Source organism: Euleptes europaea, chromosome 7 (genome assembly GCF_029931775.1).
Source record: "Euleptes europaea isolate rEulEur1 chromosome 7, rEulEur1.hap1, whole genome shotgun sequence".
In the NCBI taxonomy this organism is placed as follows: Eukaryota; Metazoa; Chordata; class Lepidosauria; order Squamata; family Sphaerodactylidae; genus Euleptes; species Euleptes europaea.
This window is the reverse complement of record NC_079318.1, coordinates 15,438,708-15,455,096: the sequence shown is the minus strand read 5'-3', so window position 1 is coordinate 15,455,096 and position 16,389 is coordinate 15,438,708. Positions and strand designations below refer to the sequence as shown.

General features: G+C 41.1%; 1 protein-coding gene across 1 annotated transcript in view; it reads right to left on the bottom strand.

The window, feature by feature from the left end:
* The window catches only part of SYNJ2 (synaptojanin 2), an 81,462-nt gene that overhangs the window by 10,610 nt on the left and 54,463 nt on the right, over nt 1-16,389 (bottom strand). The window contains exons 9-21 of the mRNA XM_056853602.1: nt 16,267-16,348; nt 15,967-16,116; nt 15,717-15,882; nt 13,833-14,024; nt 11,772-11,853; nt 9,376-9,516; nt 8,296-8,488; nt 7,859-8,017; nt 6,607-6,763; nt 5,268-5,385; nt 4,688-4,906; nt 2,490-2,568; nt 295-463 (exon numbers count right to left, since the gene is read on the bottom strand). Coding sequence (XP_056709580.1) covers nt 295-463; nt 2,490-2,568; nt 4,688-4,906; nt 5,268-5,385; nt 6,607-6,763; nt 7,859-8,017; nt 8,296-8,488; nt 9,376-9,516; nt 11,772-11,853; nt 13,833-14,024; nt 15,717-15,882; nt 15,967-16,116; nt 16,267-16,348 — 1,907 coding nt within the window. The remainder of the gene's footprint in view (nt 1-294; nt 464-2,489; nt 2,569-4,687; nt 4,907-5,267; nt 5,386-6,606; nt 6,764-7,858; nt 8,018-8,295; nt 8,489-9,375; nt 9,517-11,771; nt 11,854-13,832; nt 14,025-15,716; nt 15,883-15,966; nt 16,117-16,266; nt 16,349-16,389) is intronic.

Below are 16,389 nucleotides of genomic sequence, written 5' to 3'. Positions count from 1 at the left end.
TTCAGGAGATCTTCAGTCCAATATGAGGAGAACCCAGAGAACCCCAATTCATGTACCTGAGGGGTTCTGTCTATGACAGCATGTCCCAGTATAGGAAGTACAGAGTAAATTATGGACCTTTGTTTCAAATATATATGAAATAATCTGAAGCCATATGGAGGTTAGTAACTAAAATTATGGAATTTAATAAAGTCTTGTTGATATTTTGGAAACAAAAAAAAGGAAACAATACAGAGAGGGTACCTGACCAGAAACTGAAAGCTCATAGCTTAATCTACAGTTTGTGTCACACACCTTCTGATTCATAATCAAAACTTGAGAAATCAAAATTTTCCTCTAGTAGGCAGGAGTTTGCTGTGGGTGACATAGGAGCAACGCTGTCTCGTTTCCTAGCAATTTCCTCCTGAAGACCCTTAAGCCAGTCTTTGGTTTTAGGCCAGATCTTCACCGTCTTGCCTTTAATCTGTATCATGAGAAAGAATTTATTATTTTTCCCTTAGGTAATCACATCACTCTGCATAAATGAGATCCAGGCATCAACAGAATGCAAGATGACAATCTTCAGAAAATGAAGATAAAAACCCAGCAATTAAGTACCCTAAAGAGAGTAGCTAGAACTGCTGGCTGTCTGGCATTGAAGTTAAAGGTATTTTACATGCTTTGAAATCCGTCCTAAGATATCAAATACACATGATAATTGCATCTAAAGGCCAAACTACACATAATATGAGAGATCTATGATCAGATTTCCTGCCATTTTAATCTTCCCTTAAAAGAAATCATGAAGGGTACCAAATTGGATGAACTGCCGTGCTGTGTGTGGGGAGGCTATCCCTGCCCAACTGCCCTTTCCCCAATCAAGATGACAGTAATTGCATGCCATCAATTTGCAACCGACTCACAGTAATCCCAAAACCATGGGGTTTTCAGACTAAGAGATGAGCAGAGGTGGTTTTCCATTGCCTTCCTCTGCATAGCAACCACATCTTCCTAGATGGTCTCCCATCCAAGTACTAACCAAGGCCAACCCTACTTAGGTTCCAAGATCTGACAAGATTGGACTACTCAAGGCTATTCAGGCTGCTTCCCCAATCAAAATCACCTCTAAATGCCAGGATTGCTTCTTAAAGTACAATATTATTTCTTAGCGCTAACTGATATAAGAATATGTCATTGCAATCTAAAAACCTCATTAGCACTTAGAGCACATTTTAATCTCTAAGAAATATTCTGTTGTTGAGATATTTTTTCTATGAAGAAATTCTGGCACATAAAAAATCTTCTGTAATTGTGATCTTTAGATGGCAATGGTGCATTTTAAGGAACACTTAGAAAACTGTTTTTGGAGATGTTTTAGTGAGGAATAAATCCAGTGAACAGTCTTGGGGGAGGGGCTGATTCAACAGCAAAATCTGATCTAGCTTGATTTTGTAATCATCCTACCAACAGCCTCCTCCAGCCCTTGAAAAACTGCTGCTGAGGGTTGAGGAACTCTCTGTAGAATACACAGGGGAGGGGGGGCTGCCACCAGAAGAAGAAATCCACTGAATTCATTCCCCTCACTCTTCAGTGAGTGGAGCATACTCCACCAGAAGAGCCAAAGCTCAAACAAGCATGAATGCAAGTGTGCATGGTGAATGTCAGCTACTTCACCTGCCTTGCTGCAGCTCCTTGTGCTGCATGAATTGTTTTCTGGAGACTTTTTGAGCATGGGGGTAAATACTGGGGGTGCTTCTATAAAACTTGCTCTGTTTCCATTGTGCCGCATCAAAGATTCATTCGTTTTCTTAATGTGGCGTGCGGATCTGAGAAGTGGGCTCATGCCTACAAAAGCTCAAGTCTCAATAAATGTGTCGACCTTTAAAGTGTCACAGCAGTCCTTGGTGCTTGAGCAGTCAAGACTGTCTATCAGCTAGTGATTTTCAGACCAACCTTGTACAGCTGACGCCAAGGGCCAAACTACCTATTCTGATTTGTCACATGTAGGGTCTGGGTTCCTCTGACCTGACTTTGACTCAGGCGGTCAGGAGTGGGAGAACTTTTTTCCAAGCACACAGGACCCAGATTTGGATCAGGACTGCAGCACGGGGAGAAGGGGCTTCAGCCTTCCCCCATCTCCATACTATTTCTCCTCCATCCCCGTGCTATTTTTCCAATCTGAAACCTCCCCCAGGGAGGTGCTTCTTGCCCTGTGGAGGCAAGTTCCCCCACTCTTGACACTGGATTGGCAGAATCAGAATCAATTCAGGGGAACCCAGACTGACCCCTACATATTAGTTCAGGTCCAAAGTATTGGTCAACCTGAAAGATACAAGCTCAGGTTCAGGGAAATGTCATCCCTATATTTGGAATGACGACTGGCAAAAGGTCAGACTTTCAGTGAAATCAATGAGAATGATAAAAGAACAACTTTCTCTGACAATCTAGCTAATATGTTAAGCATTATCCATGACAGGTGTTTAAATGAGCACAGTGGGTTATTTTTTTACCTTGACACCATCTACATCAAGAACATGAAGAGCAGACCTGCTTTCTGAAAAAGTTACCAGCATTTGACCTCCAATGATCCTAATAAGAATAAAGGCAAAGAAGAGATAGTAAATCAGCTGCCTATTATTTTCTGCATCTTTGCACACAGAATAATTGCCTTCAAAGGTTTTTAGACAGGTAGTAGTTAAGCTTCTCATTGTGATAATTCTGGATCAATAATGCTGTTCTCTATGCTGGTCTCAATAAGTGATGCACTGAAATAAATATTAACCACAGCACAGTTTCTTTAAGAAGGGCAGATTTGGCCATCATTACACAGAAATAGCGAGAAGCAATACAGACCAGACCTCTTTTTTTATGCTCCTCGTGTTAATAACAAAATTGGGAACATGCACATTTCTACCATGACCCTATGCATACATTTCATATGAGAGTACAGCTTACATGTGTCACTGACAGCGAGATGCTTGAGTCACTACTTTGGCAATCACAGAAAGCACAAAAAGAATAAATCTCTTTGCCATTTCCTGTATCATGTTCAAAGCCACCCTCCATCTCCTCCCCCCCCTTCCACTGACCAGCTGTTTTATGTAAGCAAAAGCTAGTTACATATACCCTCTTTAAAATTCACCAATATTCTTGGACCACCTGAGCTTTTTAAAAGGACGACAAAGTGCCTTTCCTTCTGCCTCTCATCAATAGTTTCCCTGCATTCCTAGAACACAGGAAGTTAAAATCGAATGTGGTTGTTGAACCTGTATCTTAAACTGAATATAAGGTTTGCTGAAAGTCAAAGTGAGCACTGTGAAAAGGGCTCAGAAGGCCTAAGGTGGAGTTCCAAAGGACAATTTAGGGACAATTAATATAGATTATCTCCCCTTGAGCACATTTTGAGGTTTGGTTATTATGACACACAGAGCTGAGCTAGATTCTGATGACAATCAGAAGTACTAAGTTTAAGAGTAAAGAACTTGGAGGTGGAAGAATTCTGGGACAAACCGGGATGGTTGCCTTGTGTGTGTGTCAGATAAATGTATGACAATTTTTAAACAGATTAATAAATATAAATACAAATACAATCTAGATATGATTGAATAAATGGCATCCATAGAAAAGTACATGTGAGATTACATCAAAGCCTGTCATCAGAGTTTTGTCCAAGCCTATCATCAGAGTTTTGCCCTAATTTGAACGGTGTGTCACTCATGGCGACCCTATAAATCAGTCCTTCAGAATGTCTTATCTTTGACAGCCTTGTTCAGATCTTGCAAATTGAGGGCTGCGGCTTCCTTTATTGATTCAATCCATCTCTTGTTGGGTCTTCCTCTTTTCCTGCTGCTGTCAACTTCTCCTAGCATGACTGTCTTTTCCAGTGACTCTTGTCTTCTCATAATGGGACCAAAATACGATAGCCTCAGTTGAGTCATTTTAGCTTCTAGGGTCAGTTCAGGCTTGATTTGATCTATAACCCACTGATTTGTTATTTTTTGGCAGTCCACGGTATCCGTAACACTCTCCTCCAACACCACATTTAAAAGGAATCTACTTTCTTCCCATCAGCTTTCTTCAATGTAATAGTATCATATTCCCTATTACTATTAAATTTGAATTAAAAGGTAAAGGTCCCCTGTGCAAGCACGCGGTCATTCCTGACCCATGGGGTGACGTCACATCCCAACGTTTACTAGGCAGACTTTGTTTACGAGGTGGTTTGCCAGTGCCTTCCCCAGTCATCTTCCCTTTACTCCTAGCAAGCTGGGTACTCATTTTACCAACCTCGGAAGGATGGAAGGCTGAGTCAACCTTGAGCCGGCTACCTAAAACCGACTTCTGTTGGGATTGAATTCAGGTCGTGAGTAGAGCTTGGACTGCCGTACTGCAGCTTACCACTCTGTGCCACGGGGCTCCTAAATTTGAATTAGGGATAAGTTAATTCAATACCAAGAATTCAGAAATACATTCAGAATACAAGAGATGTCATTTTAAAAATGCACAAACAAGGGGCACTTTGATTTACTGCTTCAGGGTGCTACTTCAGGGCAATCTGTCGAGTTTATTAACAGCGCTCAGGTGGACATTTCTACCTCTCTTGGGCCATTTCCTCAGTCACATGCACATGAGAAATATGACCAGATTTCCAAAGCATATAAAAGCACTAATTTAATTTTGATTAGTTTTAAATTTAAATAATCTTTACCTAACAAGCACAACAATGCCGTAACTCTCAAATATCTGCATAAGTTCAGTGCGCAAGTCCTCAGGAAATTCATCTATCTCTTCAGGGGATGGTGTCAGCAAAGTCACTACTACAGTGGCATCCAGGGGTCCTTGGAAGGAAGATACTTCCTGGAAAACACGCTCCCGGGCAGCTGTGTTGACCTCTTGGACTTCCACTTCCACAATCGCTAAAACAGGCCTGCATTTTATCCAGAGAAAGTAGTAGTTAAGGCGGGGTAAGAAACAAGGTAGTGGTGATGGTAGGGGAGATCTAGAATGAGGGAGAAGGAACACATGTTGATATGCCATTAAAAATTAGATGCACAGTATGAGCTATTTAAAAACCACTCAGACCCACATAGCATGTTAATTTCCATTGCTTGGTTTTGCAAACTATGTGTTGGAACCTTCTACAGATAAAACATGTGCCCTACCACCAAGCTATGGTGGTATACCATTCTCCGTTGTTGTGCAACAGTGCAGAAAAGGGTGAGGATAAGCCAAGACAACAACATCACCACTGTTTCAAAAGGAGTATGCTCCACTTTAGATGGCGTTACCTGTGATCGCTTGCCTGGAGCTCAGCTCTTCCATAATACATTAAGGCACCAGGGGACCAAATAGGTCTGATTTTGGTTTCCACATTAAAATCAGTGTCTAGCAGACTGATCTCTCCAGCTTTGTAAAGAAATAATAAAGTTCAGATTCAGCGTGTTAAGGCAAACTGTCAAGAAAACATTGTGTCCTCACTCATTTTACTTGCATAATAGCTTATATATCTTATGTGATACTGAAAAGTCAGGAAGAACACAACATACTAAGATGTACTATAATGCATGATGCCATTATTCAGGCAATAAAATGAAAGACAATTATGATGGAAATAAGAATTCCTTTATGACAGTGCTTTCATGTAATGACTCAAATATGAGTATGCCAAGTTTTGGTTCACTGTTCCACAAAGGGAACCAAGAGGGCTTTCCCATTCTGTTATTTGACTCAGCAGATGTAGGAACAGGCTTTTTGTGGATTATTTAATCAAGGCTAGTGGGAGCAGGAGATGCTAAACTGGCACCTATTTAAGCAAATGAGTAAATCTAGTGAAAGTACAAGAAAAGAGTACTCTGAGGCCAATTAGACACAGAACAATGGCTAGAATCTCTAGACTCTCACTGTGATGAAAAGCCCCTCGAGGTGCCAATTTGCACACAAACCTCTCTGTGTAAACAGACACTGCTCAATTTGCCTAACTCTACATGCAGAAGGATGTATACACATAGCTATTCTCAACACTGAATTTAATGGGACAGCTCCTTGTTTGAACCAACCTTGGTGGGCACAGAGAACTTTCTGTGTGCACATCATAACAACCAAGTATCTGCATCTTGCCCTTCCTCTAAGAAGCTAAGAGAAGCACTTTAATCTCATAACAATTCTATGAACTAGGCTAGGGCAGCTGAGAGATAGTGACCAGCACATGGCTACCCAGTGATTTTCGTTAGGTGAGTTGAACTTCAAATTCTCCCTCTCAAGGCTTACAGTCTAGTTATTGCTTATGATCAGGCTCCCAATACATACTTTAATAGTAAAAGCAGGTGGAAGTGGCCCAATCTGGACTGGAGTCACAGAGCTGAGGCAGGAGGAATTAATATTTCTATGTCATTTCCTGGGTAGAAATCAACCCCTCCAACCTGCGATTAGCCCACCTGGAGATTTTGACGTGATGCCTGGTCCTCACAGAGGCTCTCCAAATGCCTCAGGTCGAGCATAACAGCTAGTTCTACCCACAATCCCTGGTCCCAAGAGTGTTCAGAATTGAGCCATTAAACACCCTTCTTCCCCTGGAACTTTTATGACCCATAGTTTTTCGAATATAAAAAACATAAAGCTCTTACTGACCTGTTTTATCAGTAGGAAGTCTCTTCCTCCACCAAAGTACTCTGTCAGTCCAGGCTGGTGTTCTACATTTATCACTTGTATCATAAGCCTCAGAACCAACGTCATATTTATATGTCGGACCAAAATTAATAGTTCCTTCATGAAAATCCTTAAAAATCTATGAAAGAAATGAAAGATAATGATGGCTTAGCCTAGTGACAGAAATATACTGATTCTTTGCTTATTATAATATCTTTGCAATGGATGCAAACACACACACACACTTGCCCTGATCCACTACGGCCACACTGCATGTGCTTAAGCTTTTGCCTTCAGTCAGCCAGCTTTTGCTGACGGTAACCTTTCTGTAAGCTACTCAAACAGACAGACAAGCCACAATGAGTTGGTGAAGCACAACTACTTTTATTGAGCTTTACTGCTGAATCTGTGTTTATTGGTTTTTACAGAACATGTGTGCGTGCGCGTGTGTTAAGTGCCGTCAAGTCGCTTCTGACTCATGGCGACCCTATGAATGAAAGTCCTCCAAAATGTCCTATCTTTGACAGCCTTGCTCAGATCCTGCAAATCGAAGGTTGTGGCTTCCTTTATTGAGTCAATCCATCTCTTGTTGGGTCTTCCTCTTTTCCTGCTGCCCTCAACTTTTCCTAACATGACTGTCTTTTCCAGTGACTCTTGTCATCTCATGACGTGACCAAAATACGATAGCCTCAGTTACAGCACATAGTTGGTTGTAATCTTTTTGTTTTTAGATTGTTTGGTGTTTGTTTTCTACTGGCTTGGATATTTCATTGCCACTTTTATTACTGTTATTTGATAGTCAGGACCTTTTTATTATAATTTTGCCATCTGTGTTGTTTTTATTACTGCTGCTGTTTTTAGATTATGGTTAGCTGCCTTCACAGCACTATTTGGTAGAAGGGTGAGGTAGAAGTGATTGAAAAATAAATAATTAATGTTTAAATATCCGCATACTTAAAATGAGGCTCTTGTTTCTCAGCAAGGAACTGTTAGGAGCACTTTTTAAAGTTACATTATTATTTTATTTAGGTTTCATTCATATCTATGAAACCTGGCCTAAGCTCTACTTCAAGAGGAAGGCTGGATATAAATTTAAACAGCACACGTACGCCTCTTTGTGCCCACGGGCTTCTGGGTTACTAGTTCTGAGAAGACATTCCTTCAGTTTAAATGACACAAGGTCTTCTGGACACGTCTGTTTTAAAGTAAAAACAAACAGCACCACTACCCTTACTTTTCCATCGGATTTCTGCTGCTGCAGTTGATCGAATCCCAAAAGGGTCTTCCAATCTTGTCGTTTGAGAAAATAAAATACTTCTTCGTAAGTCAGATCAATGCGATAGTTAAAGTCGCCACACCAGAAGACATAGTCATGGGAAAACATGCTTCTTCCCTGTTCAGAAGAAACAGAACTACATTTCAAACACACGCAAAGCAATAGTAGTGGGACTTCACTGTACCTCTGAGTGCTACTTTTTTAATTTATTATTTCCATTTGTTACCCTGTTCTTCCTGGCCAAAGCCAGGCTCAGAGCGGCTGGAAATTTCATCATCCAATCCAAGCACACACCTTCACAGAATAAAATCAGGCCATTTTTATATCTAATATATGAACATTATCTGATAATTAAAGTTTCTGCAGCCATTATAGAAGCCTCTCAAAAGCCTTACCATTGGAAAGTTCAGTTTCTGCGTGATCTCTTTATAGTCCTCATTTCGCTCTTTCACCTGGGACTGGCCAGCTGTTAAGTGACTGCAGACGAAACATAAGCTGGTGCTGTGAATCTGGAAACGGATGGCCACTGCTCCTTTATTCCCAGCCTTTCCGCCCATTCCTGTCTTCACTGTGTCCACTGCAACATCTCTGGACAGAAAGAGAGGAAGCTAAAAAGAAATCACTGCTGTATTTATAACATTCTACAGACACACATACTTATGAATTTTCATAATCCCAGATTTATTTAAAAAATACTCTGCCTGCAGCCTAGTATGTTTAACCAATAATGGAATGAAAACCACCGTGCCAAGGTTGCTCCCAGTGATAATGTCTGAAGGATGGCAGCCATGTCAGTGCTCACCAGTACAGTCAACATGCTCAGGGCCAGTGATGCTGAGAGGGGTCATGATGATGTTAGTGGCTCATGTGATTAGGTTTTTTTAAAATGTACTGACAGTACTAGGGGAGCAAAGGTAGGGAATTAGGTTCTATGCCTAAGTGCTTGTTCACAGGGGTGCAAGTTATATACCTACTGCAGGGCATGAGATGGAAACCATGAGCCTATGTAGACAGGGCCCTGATTCATATAGAACACAATGCATAGAAAGGAAGAAAGCAGGAAATTCTGGGCTTGGGCTTGTGCCGTGTCACCTACATGCCTAGGATGCATATGAAATGGCCTGCATTTGGGGGTGGGGAGTTAAACTATAAAGGATACTCTCTAATGCTGTATCCAGAAGACTAGAGACCTGCTGCAAAAATCACAACTAATTTATGTTAAATGATCCTGAGAATATATTCTGCAGCATGTAGCAGATATTTTGTTCCCCTCTGGTGAAAAGGAACCACAGCTGCCATTTATTCCAGTTGATTTAACCTAGGATTTAAAAAAAAGGTTGTGAACTTCTTTTTAATAACTATTCATTCGCAAATTTCCACTTATTTTGAAAAATTAGAATTTCTAGGAAATGGCCCATATTTGCTCCCAGTGTCATGTCAGGGGCATCATTTGTAAACACAGCAACACCATGTACCTGATGAAGGGGGCATGATAAGGTCGTACAAAGATGAAAAGGCAAACACCAACAAGCTGTGCCGATGACAACAGAATGTATCGATGTGTCCTGGAAAGAGCTTTCTGAAGCTGTTCTCCCCACATCTTCCTATTAGTTGTGCTGAATTAAACACAGTGAACAAAAAAACAAAAACACAAACATTCAAGCTTTAATTCAGTGGTGTTTACCGCAGGGGGAAAACTAGAGAACATTAAATGATCTTTGGCAGCCAGAACGTTTGGGGTTATTTATCTGGGTTGTTAAGTGCGGGGGGGGGGGTTCCGAGGGTCACATCACACTTTATGCAACTACATTTGCTATGGGAACGCCAATGTTAGAAGGAGGTATAAACCTTTTAAAGGCTGCAATAAACACATTAAAAAAAGTAAACACACCTTTTTAAACACTGCAATGGAAATGTGGAAACACTGCAAGTTATGGCTATCTGTTGCATGTTCATCTGAGGCCCCCAAGTGTTAAAAGATATGTACATTACATTTCATGAGATCAGCTCAGCACACATGGAAGTAACACAGGTATAGCCCCAGCAAATGTGATTGCCAAATAATGTTCTTCACAATTCTCCCAGCAACAAAAGAACCGCTAAACTATAAGCAATTTCCATGCGGCTGAAAGAAGTGGCAGGGAGGAAATGGATGGATGGGAGTAGTGTTGAATAATGCCGCAATGTCAATTCCAGCTAGAAACTGGGAAGCGATATCATTGCATTGTGTGATGCTCTAGGAACTTCCCTGATCTCTGTGGTTAAACCATAGAGTTTTGGAGAAATCCTAGAGCATCACACAACAGCTAGAATTGGCATCGTGTGACACCATTTCATCAGGAACCTTGGGCTGGCAACCCTAGCAGGGGATGTATGGGTCTTCCCCATGGAGTTAACATCACACTGGGGAATGGATATGCCAATTCAATGGGAAAGGCTATACAACTGGGTCTTTTAACCATTCCCCCAGTCGTAAAGGGAGAACCAAAAGTACACCTGTAAAGCAATTCTAACCCACCACAAAACCTAATTAATATGTATCTAGCTACATGTAAGGCTTCTGAGCTCTTTTCCTCACAATTACTTTTGCTGCTGGAAAACTGTTGTTTGCTAATGACTGCCTGATTCATGCCAAAAGTCTATGTTACATGTTTTAAAAGCCCCAAGACCAATTTGTTAATGAACGCCCCTAGCTTTCATAGAAGATGAAAAGAGTGATGCAGCAGGCAAGGGGGGGGGGGGTGTTACTGTTTACATTCCCTGCCATTTTCCCAATCTAAAATGCTCCCAAACTGTTCTTGGTTCCACAGGGTTCCAGATACATTTCAACCATCACAAGAACACATAAGAAACCCAGGGTGGGGAGGGGAAAAAAACAGTAAGGAAGGAGAGATAAATATCTCCTCTCAATCCCTGCTTTGAATCTCTCTTTCAAAGCTGTTTCTGTGAACCAAGCAGTTGTAAGGGTTTTAAAACATGCCAAAAGTATAGTCTCTAGTTTGGCCCTTAACATTTTAGTACTTTCTGTATCTATTGTTTTAATGTTTGTTTTATCAAATTGTTTTTATTTTTCCCCCTACCTCGGATCATGAGATATTTGGGAGAAAGGCAGGCATATAAATATTTTAAGTAAATACATATATAAATAAAGTGACTATACCAAGAAAACTGATTATTCCTATGTGGTATTTTTTGTTGTTGTTTTTCACAAATAGAACAGTTTTCTCTCTAACCAATTGCATTTCTGACCCAATCCTGGACCAAATCACTAGGTTAATATCACTCTACATATATTGAAATATAGCAATCCCACATTCAGATACCCAAGTGTTAACACTGAAAACCCACCAACACAAAATGAGTTCCACTCCAGTATCCCTTTGTATTCCCCAATACTGATTAGACAATAATTGTCCACCTTCCAGTAGAGATTCCAGAAAAAGAGCATCTTCATTTCATTCTGTCAGCTCCCATAAGAAGTCTTGCAAGTTATGAAATCACAGTAATTCATAGCACTTTTTCAAAAAAAATCCTCTTGTAGCAAGATGTTCTATGGACTGGCTCACGCATGAATGAACATCATGATTACTATGCACATGAGAACTCTCAGCCAACTGTGAATTATGTCCGCTGAAACATATTATTTTGAGTTGATGATATTAGGAAACGTAAAAAATGTATGTGTGCATTTGACAGTTGATGATTTGTTCATATGTGCAAATCAGCCCTTGGTGCTAGTTGATGTGTGATAAGAATTAATGTGTGAAAAGCTCTTAATGTTTGTTAATTATATATTGCCACACAAAATTATTTGCAGCTTTGTCAGTGGGTTATGCCAAGTAGGCAGTTCAACAACTCTGGCTGGACATACCTTGCATTCACAATATTTCCAGCATTTAATTCCACCATCTCTTCAAATCCCACAGCAAATATGTCAGCAGGACAATGGTCATCTATGGTAACAAATTCCAACATATAAATTGATTTTATACTTTGTCTAATTTATGAACATAAAAGCAAATGTAGGGTAAAATCATTTCAATGCTCCACTAGTTGGTTCTATGTATAATTGGTTAAACAAAGCTTGCATTCTGCAAACACAGATACATATACTACAATTTTATCCTGCCCTTCCTCCAAGGAGCTCAAGGCGGCATCCACGGTTCTATCTTCTGCCATTTTATTATCACAGCAGCTATGTTAGACTGAGACACCATTTGACTAGTCTCATAATAAATAGCTGAGTGGAGGTTTGAACATGGATCTCCCCAGTTCTAGTGCAACACATTAACCACTACAGAATATTGACTCTTTATAATCCTCACTAGCACTAGAAGCCAGTCTTCCTCTGCCAGGATGATTCAAGCACAAGATCTCTTTCATCTCACGTACCGCTTGGCTTGCTTTTTCCGTAATGCTTCCCACTGTTATACAGCAAACTTACTTTATCTCCTGGATTCTGACTTTTATGAGGCAAAAATATCCATCTTTCAACCAGTCAGGATGATTTAACGCTGTATATGTACTAATTTTCAGCTTTCTGGTTTATTAAGTATTTATTTATTTAAAACAGTTTTATGACACTTTTCCACCCAATCAGGGTGCACAAGGCAGTGAACATAAAACATTAAAACATTTAAACAATTAAAATACAATTTTAAAACAATTAAATATAAAATTTACTTAAAAACACAAAAACAAATAACACTGGAAGGAGGGTCAATAACCATTACTGGGGTGATGAAACAATAAAGTCTTCATCTGCTGGTAAAAGACAGAGGGAGACAGACAAATCTCCCTGGGGAGGGAGTTCCAAACTTTTCATGCCATAATGGATTACGTCTGTCTGAACAGTTGATATATATACACACACACACAGAGAGAGACATACACAATGGGGGACTCAGAAGGACTTGCGAGAGGTGTCTCATTTCCCCCTTCCCCATTAATCCTCTTTCCCTTTCCTGAACGCTCTGAAAGCCTCTTCCCCTTTTTCTGCTCTTTTCTCATTTCCATCCACCAGCCATCCTACCTTTATCTGCCCCCATCTTCAGTTTCCTTCCTTCCATCCCTCTTGTAGCCTCTCCCCAGGAAAACAATGGCCCAGTTGTGCAGTGCCAGCCAAACTGGCCGGGGGAAACTCTCTTCATCCTGCATCCCCTCCTCACACTATCTCCTCCTTCCCTCCTCCTAGCAAACCCCATACCCTCACCTTTCCCTGCTCCCTTCTCTCCTTCATACCCACCTAGCAATCTATCTTTTATCTGCCCCCACCATCTTATTTATTTACTTCATTTATATCTTGCCTTTCTCCACAAATGGGGACCCAATGCAGCTTACATCATTCTCTTCTCCTCCATTTTATCCTCACGACAAGCTTGTGAGGTAGATTAGGCTGAGAATGTGTAACTGGCCCAAGGTTACCCAGTGAGTTTCCACAGTAGAATGGGGATTCAAGGTCCCAGCCTGCAACTCTAACCACTGCGCTGCACTGGTGTTATGGGGTGGCTGCTGTTGGAACAGTGAGTCATGCCATTTAGTTGGTTTTAAACTGTTAGGCTGCTGCGGCCAGGCCTGGCCCCAAAGAGTCCTTCCTCAAACAGCTCTGGAAAGGGCCCTGCCTTTTCATGTCAGAAACCGAGCAAAAAACAACCCTAGAATGCAGGCCAAACTGTTGCGGTTGCCTGGCAACAGCCACTGAAGGCATCTGTTTATTAAATCCACAGGTGCTCCTTTAATCGTTTTGGGTTTTTGTTATTGTTGTTTTTACATTTCAGATTTTTCTATAAACCTGAGGCTTTTCTCATATTTGTAGAAAAATCCATATTGTGCTTCACCACTCCACTCTCTGGATTTAAGTATCCTCAGATGGGGCCACACTTGGAACATATGATGATAATATATGAAGCGTATACCCAATGCTTTTCCTTACCCTGAAATTCTGAAACTCCAGAGAGTTTAGGGGAATCCAATAACCAATCTGTTAATTCGCTTGTACCAAGGATATTGCTCTTAAATTGTTTGCCTCCGTTTACATTCCATGTCCCCATAGCAACACGAATTCTCTTGAAGTTTGTGAATTCAAACTGACGCTCTGACATGGCTTTCAAAATGCAGGGTGTCACTGAGGGAGAGAAGGGGGAAAAGGAGGGAGGGAGATTTTCTGCCATGAAATAAAAGAGCCAACATAAATAATTTGTGTGGACCCAAAATTATCACCATGTCCTTTAAATCCTTTCTCCTATGTCTAAACAAGGAACAAATAATTCAGACTATACTGCAGCCCATACTGAAATATCTCCCCTCACAATTCATAAGTAGGCAAATATGAAAAGTGGTTGGCCAGCATCTGAGGAAATGCCACACATGTGAGAATGCCACCCTTGTTTATTTTGCTACCTGAGAATACAGAGTTTGTTCTGTTGCATGTTATTGAAGAGCAGGTGTTTTGAAAGATTATTATCCTACGAAATCATAGCCTATTATCACAGCATATTAATGATTCTAGTGACTGAATCAGTGTTGTGGAAGTATATTTCTACTGGGGAGGAATCCTATGGTATAATTCTCAGAAATGAGGAGAAGAGGATAGTCTGATGTTTCCCAGCATGGTCATTGGAATTAGCCTTGAATTTAACCACTTGCCTAAAATGGGCATCAATTGTAGATGCCAAGGGGTGGTTGTCATGGTGAGCCCTGGACAACTTGTCCCTGATGCTGTCCCAAATTCCAAGGGCAAATCAGAGATGCAGAGAACACACAGGTGCCAGTAAATGCAGTAGCCTGGACTCATTCCCTTTCACTTCTCCAGACAAAACGTGTGATGCAATATTAATCGGACAGCTTTCCTGCTTGTGCTCCATTTCACTGAGCCACTTCTCAGTGAAAGGGGAGTGAAAGCTTTCAATATGCCACTGTGATGTTGCACATTCTTTTTATTGAACTTGCAGTTCCATCCCAGCAGAGTTATACCCTTCTAAGGCCACTGATGTCAGGGGGAGGGAGACAAAGTGATGTAGTCCTTCCGCTTTCAGTGGCAGCCATATTTTCTCCATACTGTCCAGTTCTACCCAGGAGCTTCAGAGCCAGGAGGGCAGCACAGGTAGGAAAGACAGTGCTGTAACTCCATTAACGTTATTGTGCCACTCATGACAGACAGGCAAGAAATGAGTGATAAGGTGCTTATCCCCTCCTTACTCTATCTCCTCTTTCCTTCCTCCTAGCAACTCCCATATCCTCACCTTTCCCTGCTCCCTTCTCTCCTTCACACCCACCTAGCAATCTATCTTTTATCTGCCACAACCATCTTATTTATTTACTTCATTTATATCTTGAGTTTCTCCACAATGGGGACCCAGTGCAGCTTACATCATAGCTCCACCCCCATCGCTTAGGGAGGTGGTGAGCTCCCCCTCACTGGCAGTCTCTAAGCAGAGGCTGGGCAAGCACTTGTCAGGGATGCTCCAGGCTGATCCTGAATTGAGCAGGGGGTTGGACTAGATGGCCTGTGTGGCCCCTTCCAGCTCTAGCATTCTATTCTATTCTATGATTACCAAGCCTGTGAAATCACAAATAACAAAGCATTTGTCACTTGCAAGGGTGGGGGGTGTAAGCACTTTGACATCTATAAAGCTCAAGAATCTTTCCCTATAAATTGCATGACTGCACAGACACAAACCTCGGACATTCTGTACAGACATCAAAATAGATTTAGATTGCGTGCGTGTTTATAACACTGCCCTTAAAATATTTTCAACTGGTCTGCAAAAAGATCCCTCTGGGGCTATCAGCATGCAGACATCTGCATCTTGCTTACCCAACAATGCACTGTTATCCATGAGCATCCTCTCTTTATCTGCGCTCTCATCATTGTAAAAGTCACCCACAAGCAGTAAGTCGATGGCTTCCTGTTTTACACCATCAAAAAAGTTTGACTGAATAGTCCGTGACACTGAACGAGCACCATCCTTGAGTTTCCCCACCTGTATAACAAAAAGATTAGCACTACAAGTTTCATTGACAGTAACAACTTCTAGAAAATAAGTGGGTCTCACATTCTTCTTTACCTTAGCTTTTCCTTCCAAGGCACGGCTCCCTGTAAAAACCCTACTGAGGTTGTGTCCATTGAGGGTCCACATTGCCTTATAAGATTCTGCAAAACGTTCTACTATAGGTTTGGAATTTAGTCCTAAACTCTCGAGCTGAGTGAGCAGAACCTAGATTAGAGAGAGAAAGAAAAAAAAGTTAATGCTTGCTGCTAGCTCCTAATTTAGGCATTTTGAACAAGGTAACAAGTGCAGAAGGAACCATTGGGCTTTTCTCATGATATCCATGTGTTCACGCACAATGTCAAATGGATCACTAACCTGAAGTGCTATGAAGGCCTGAACAGCATTTGTTCGATCTAGGCAATCCAGACAATTCGTTCGCAAGGTACCCATCTGCAGACTTCAAAAACCAAATCAAAGAAATAAAAGCACTAAGTATCA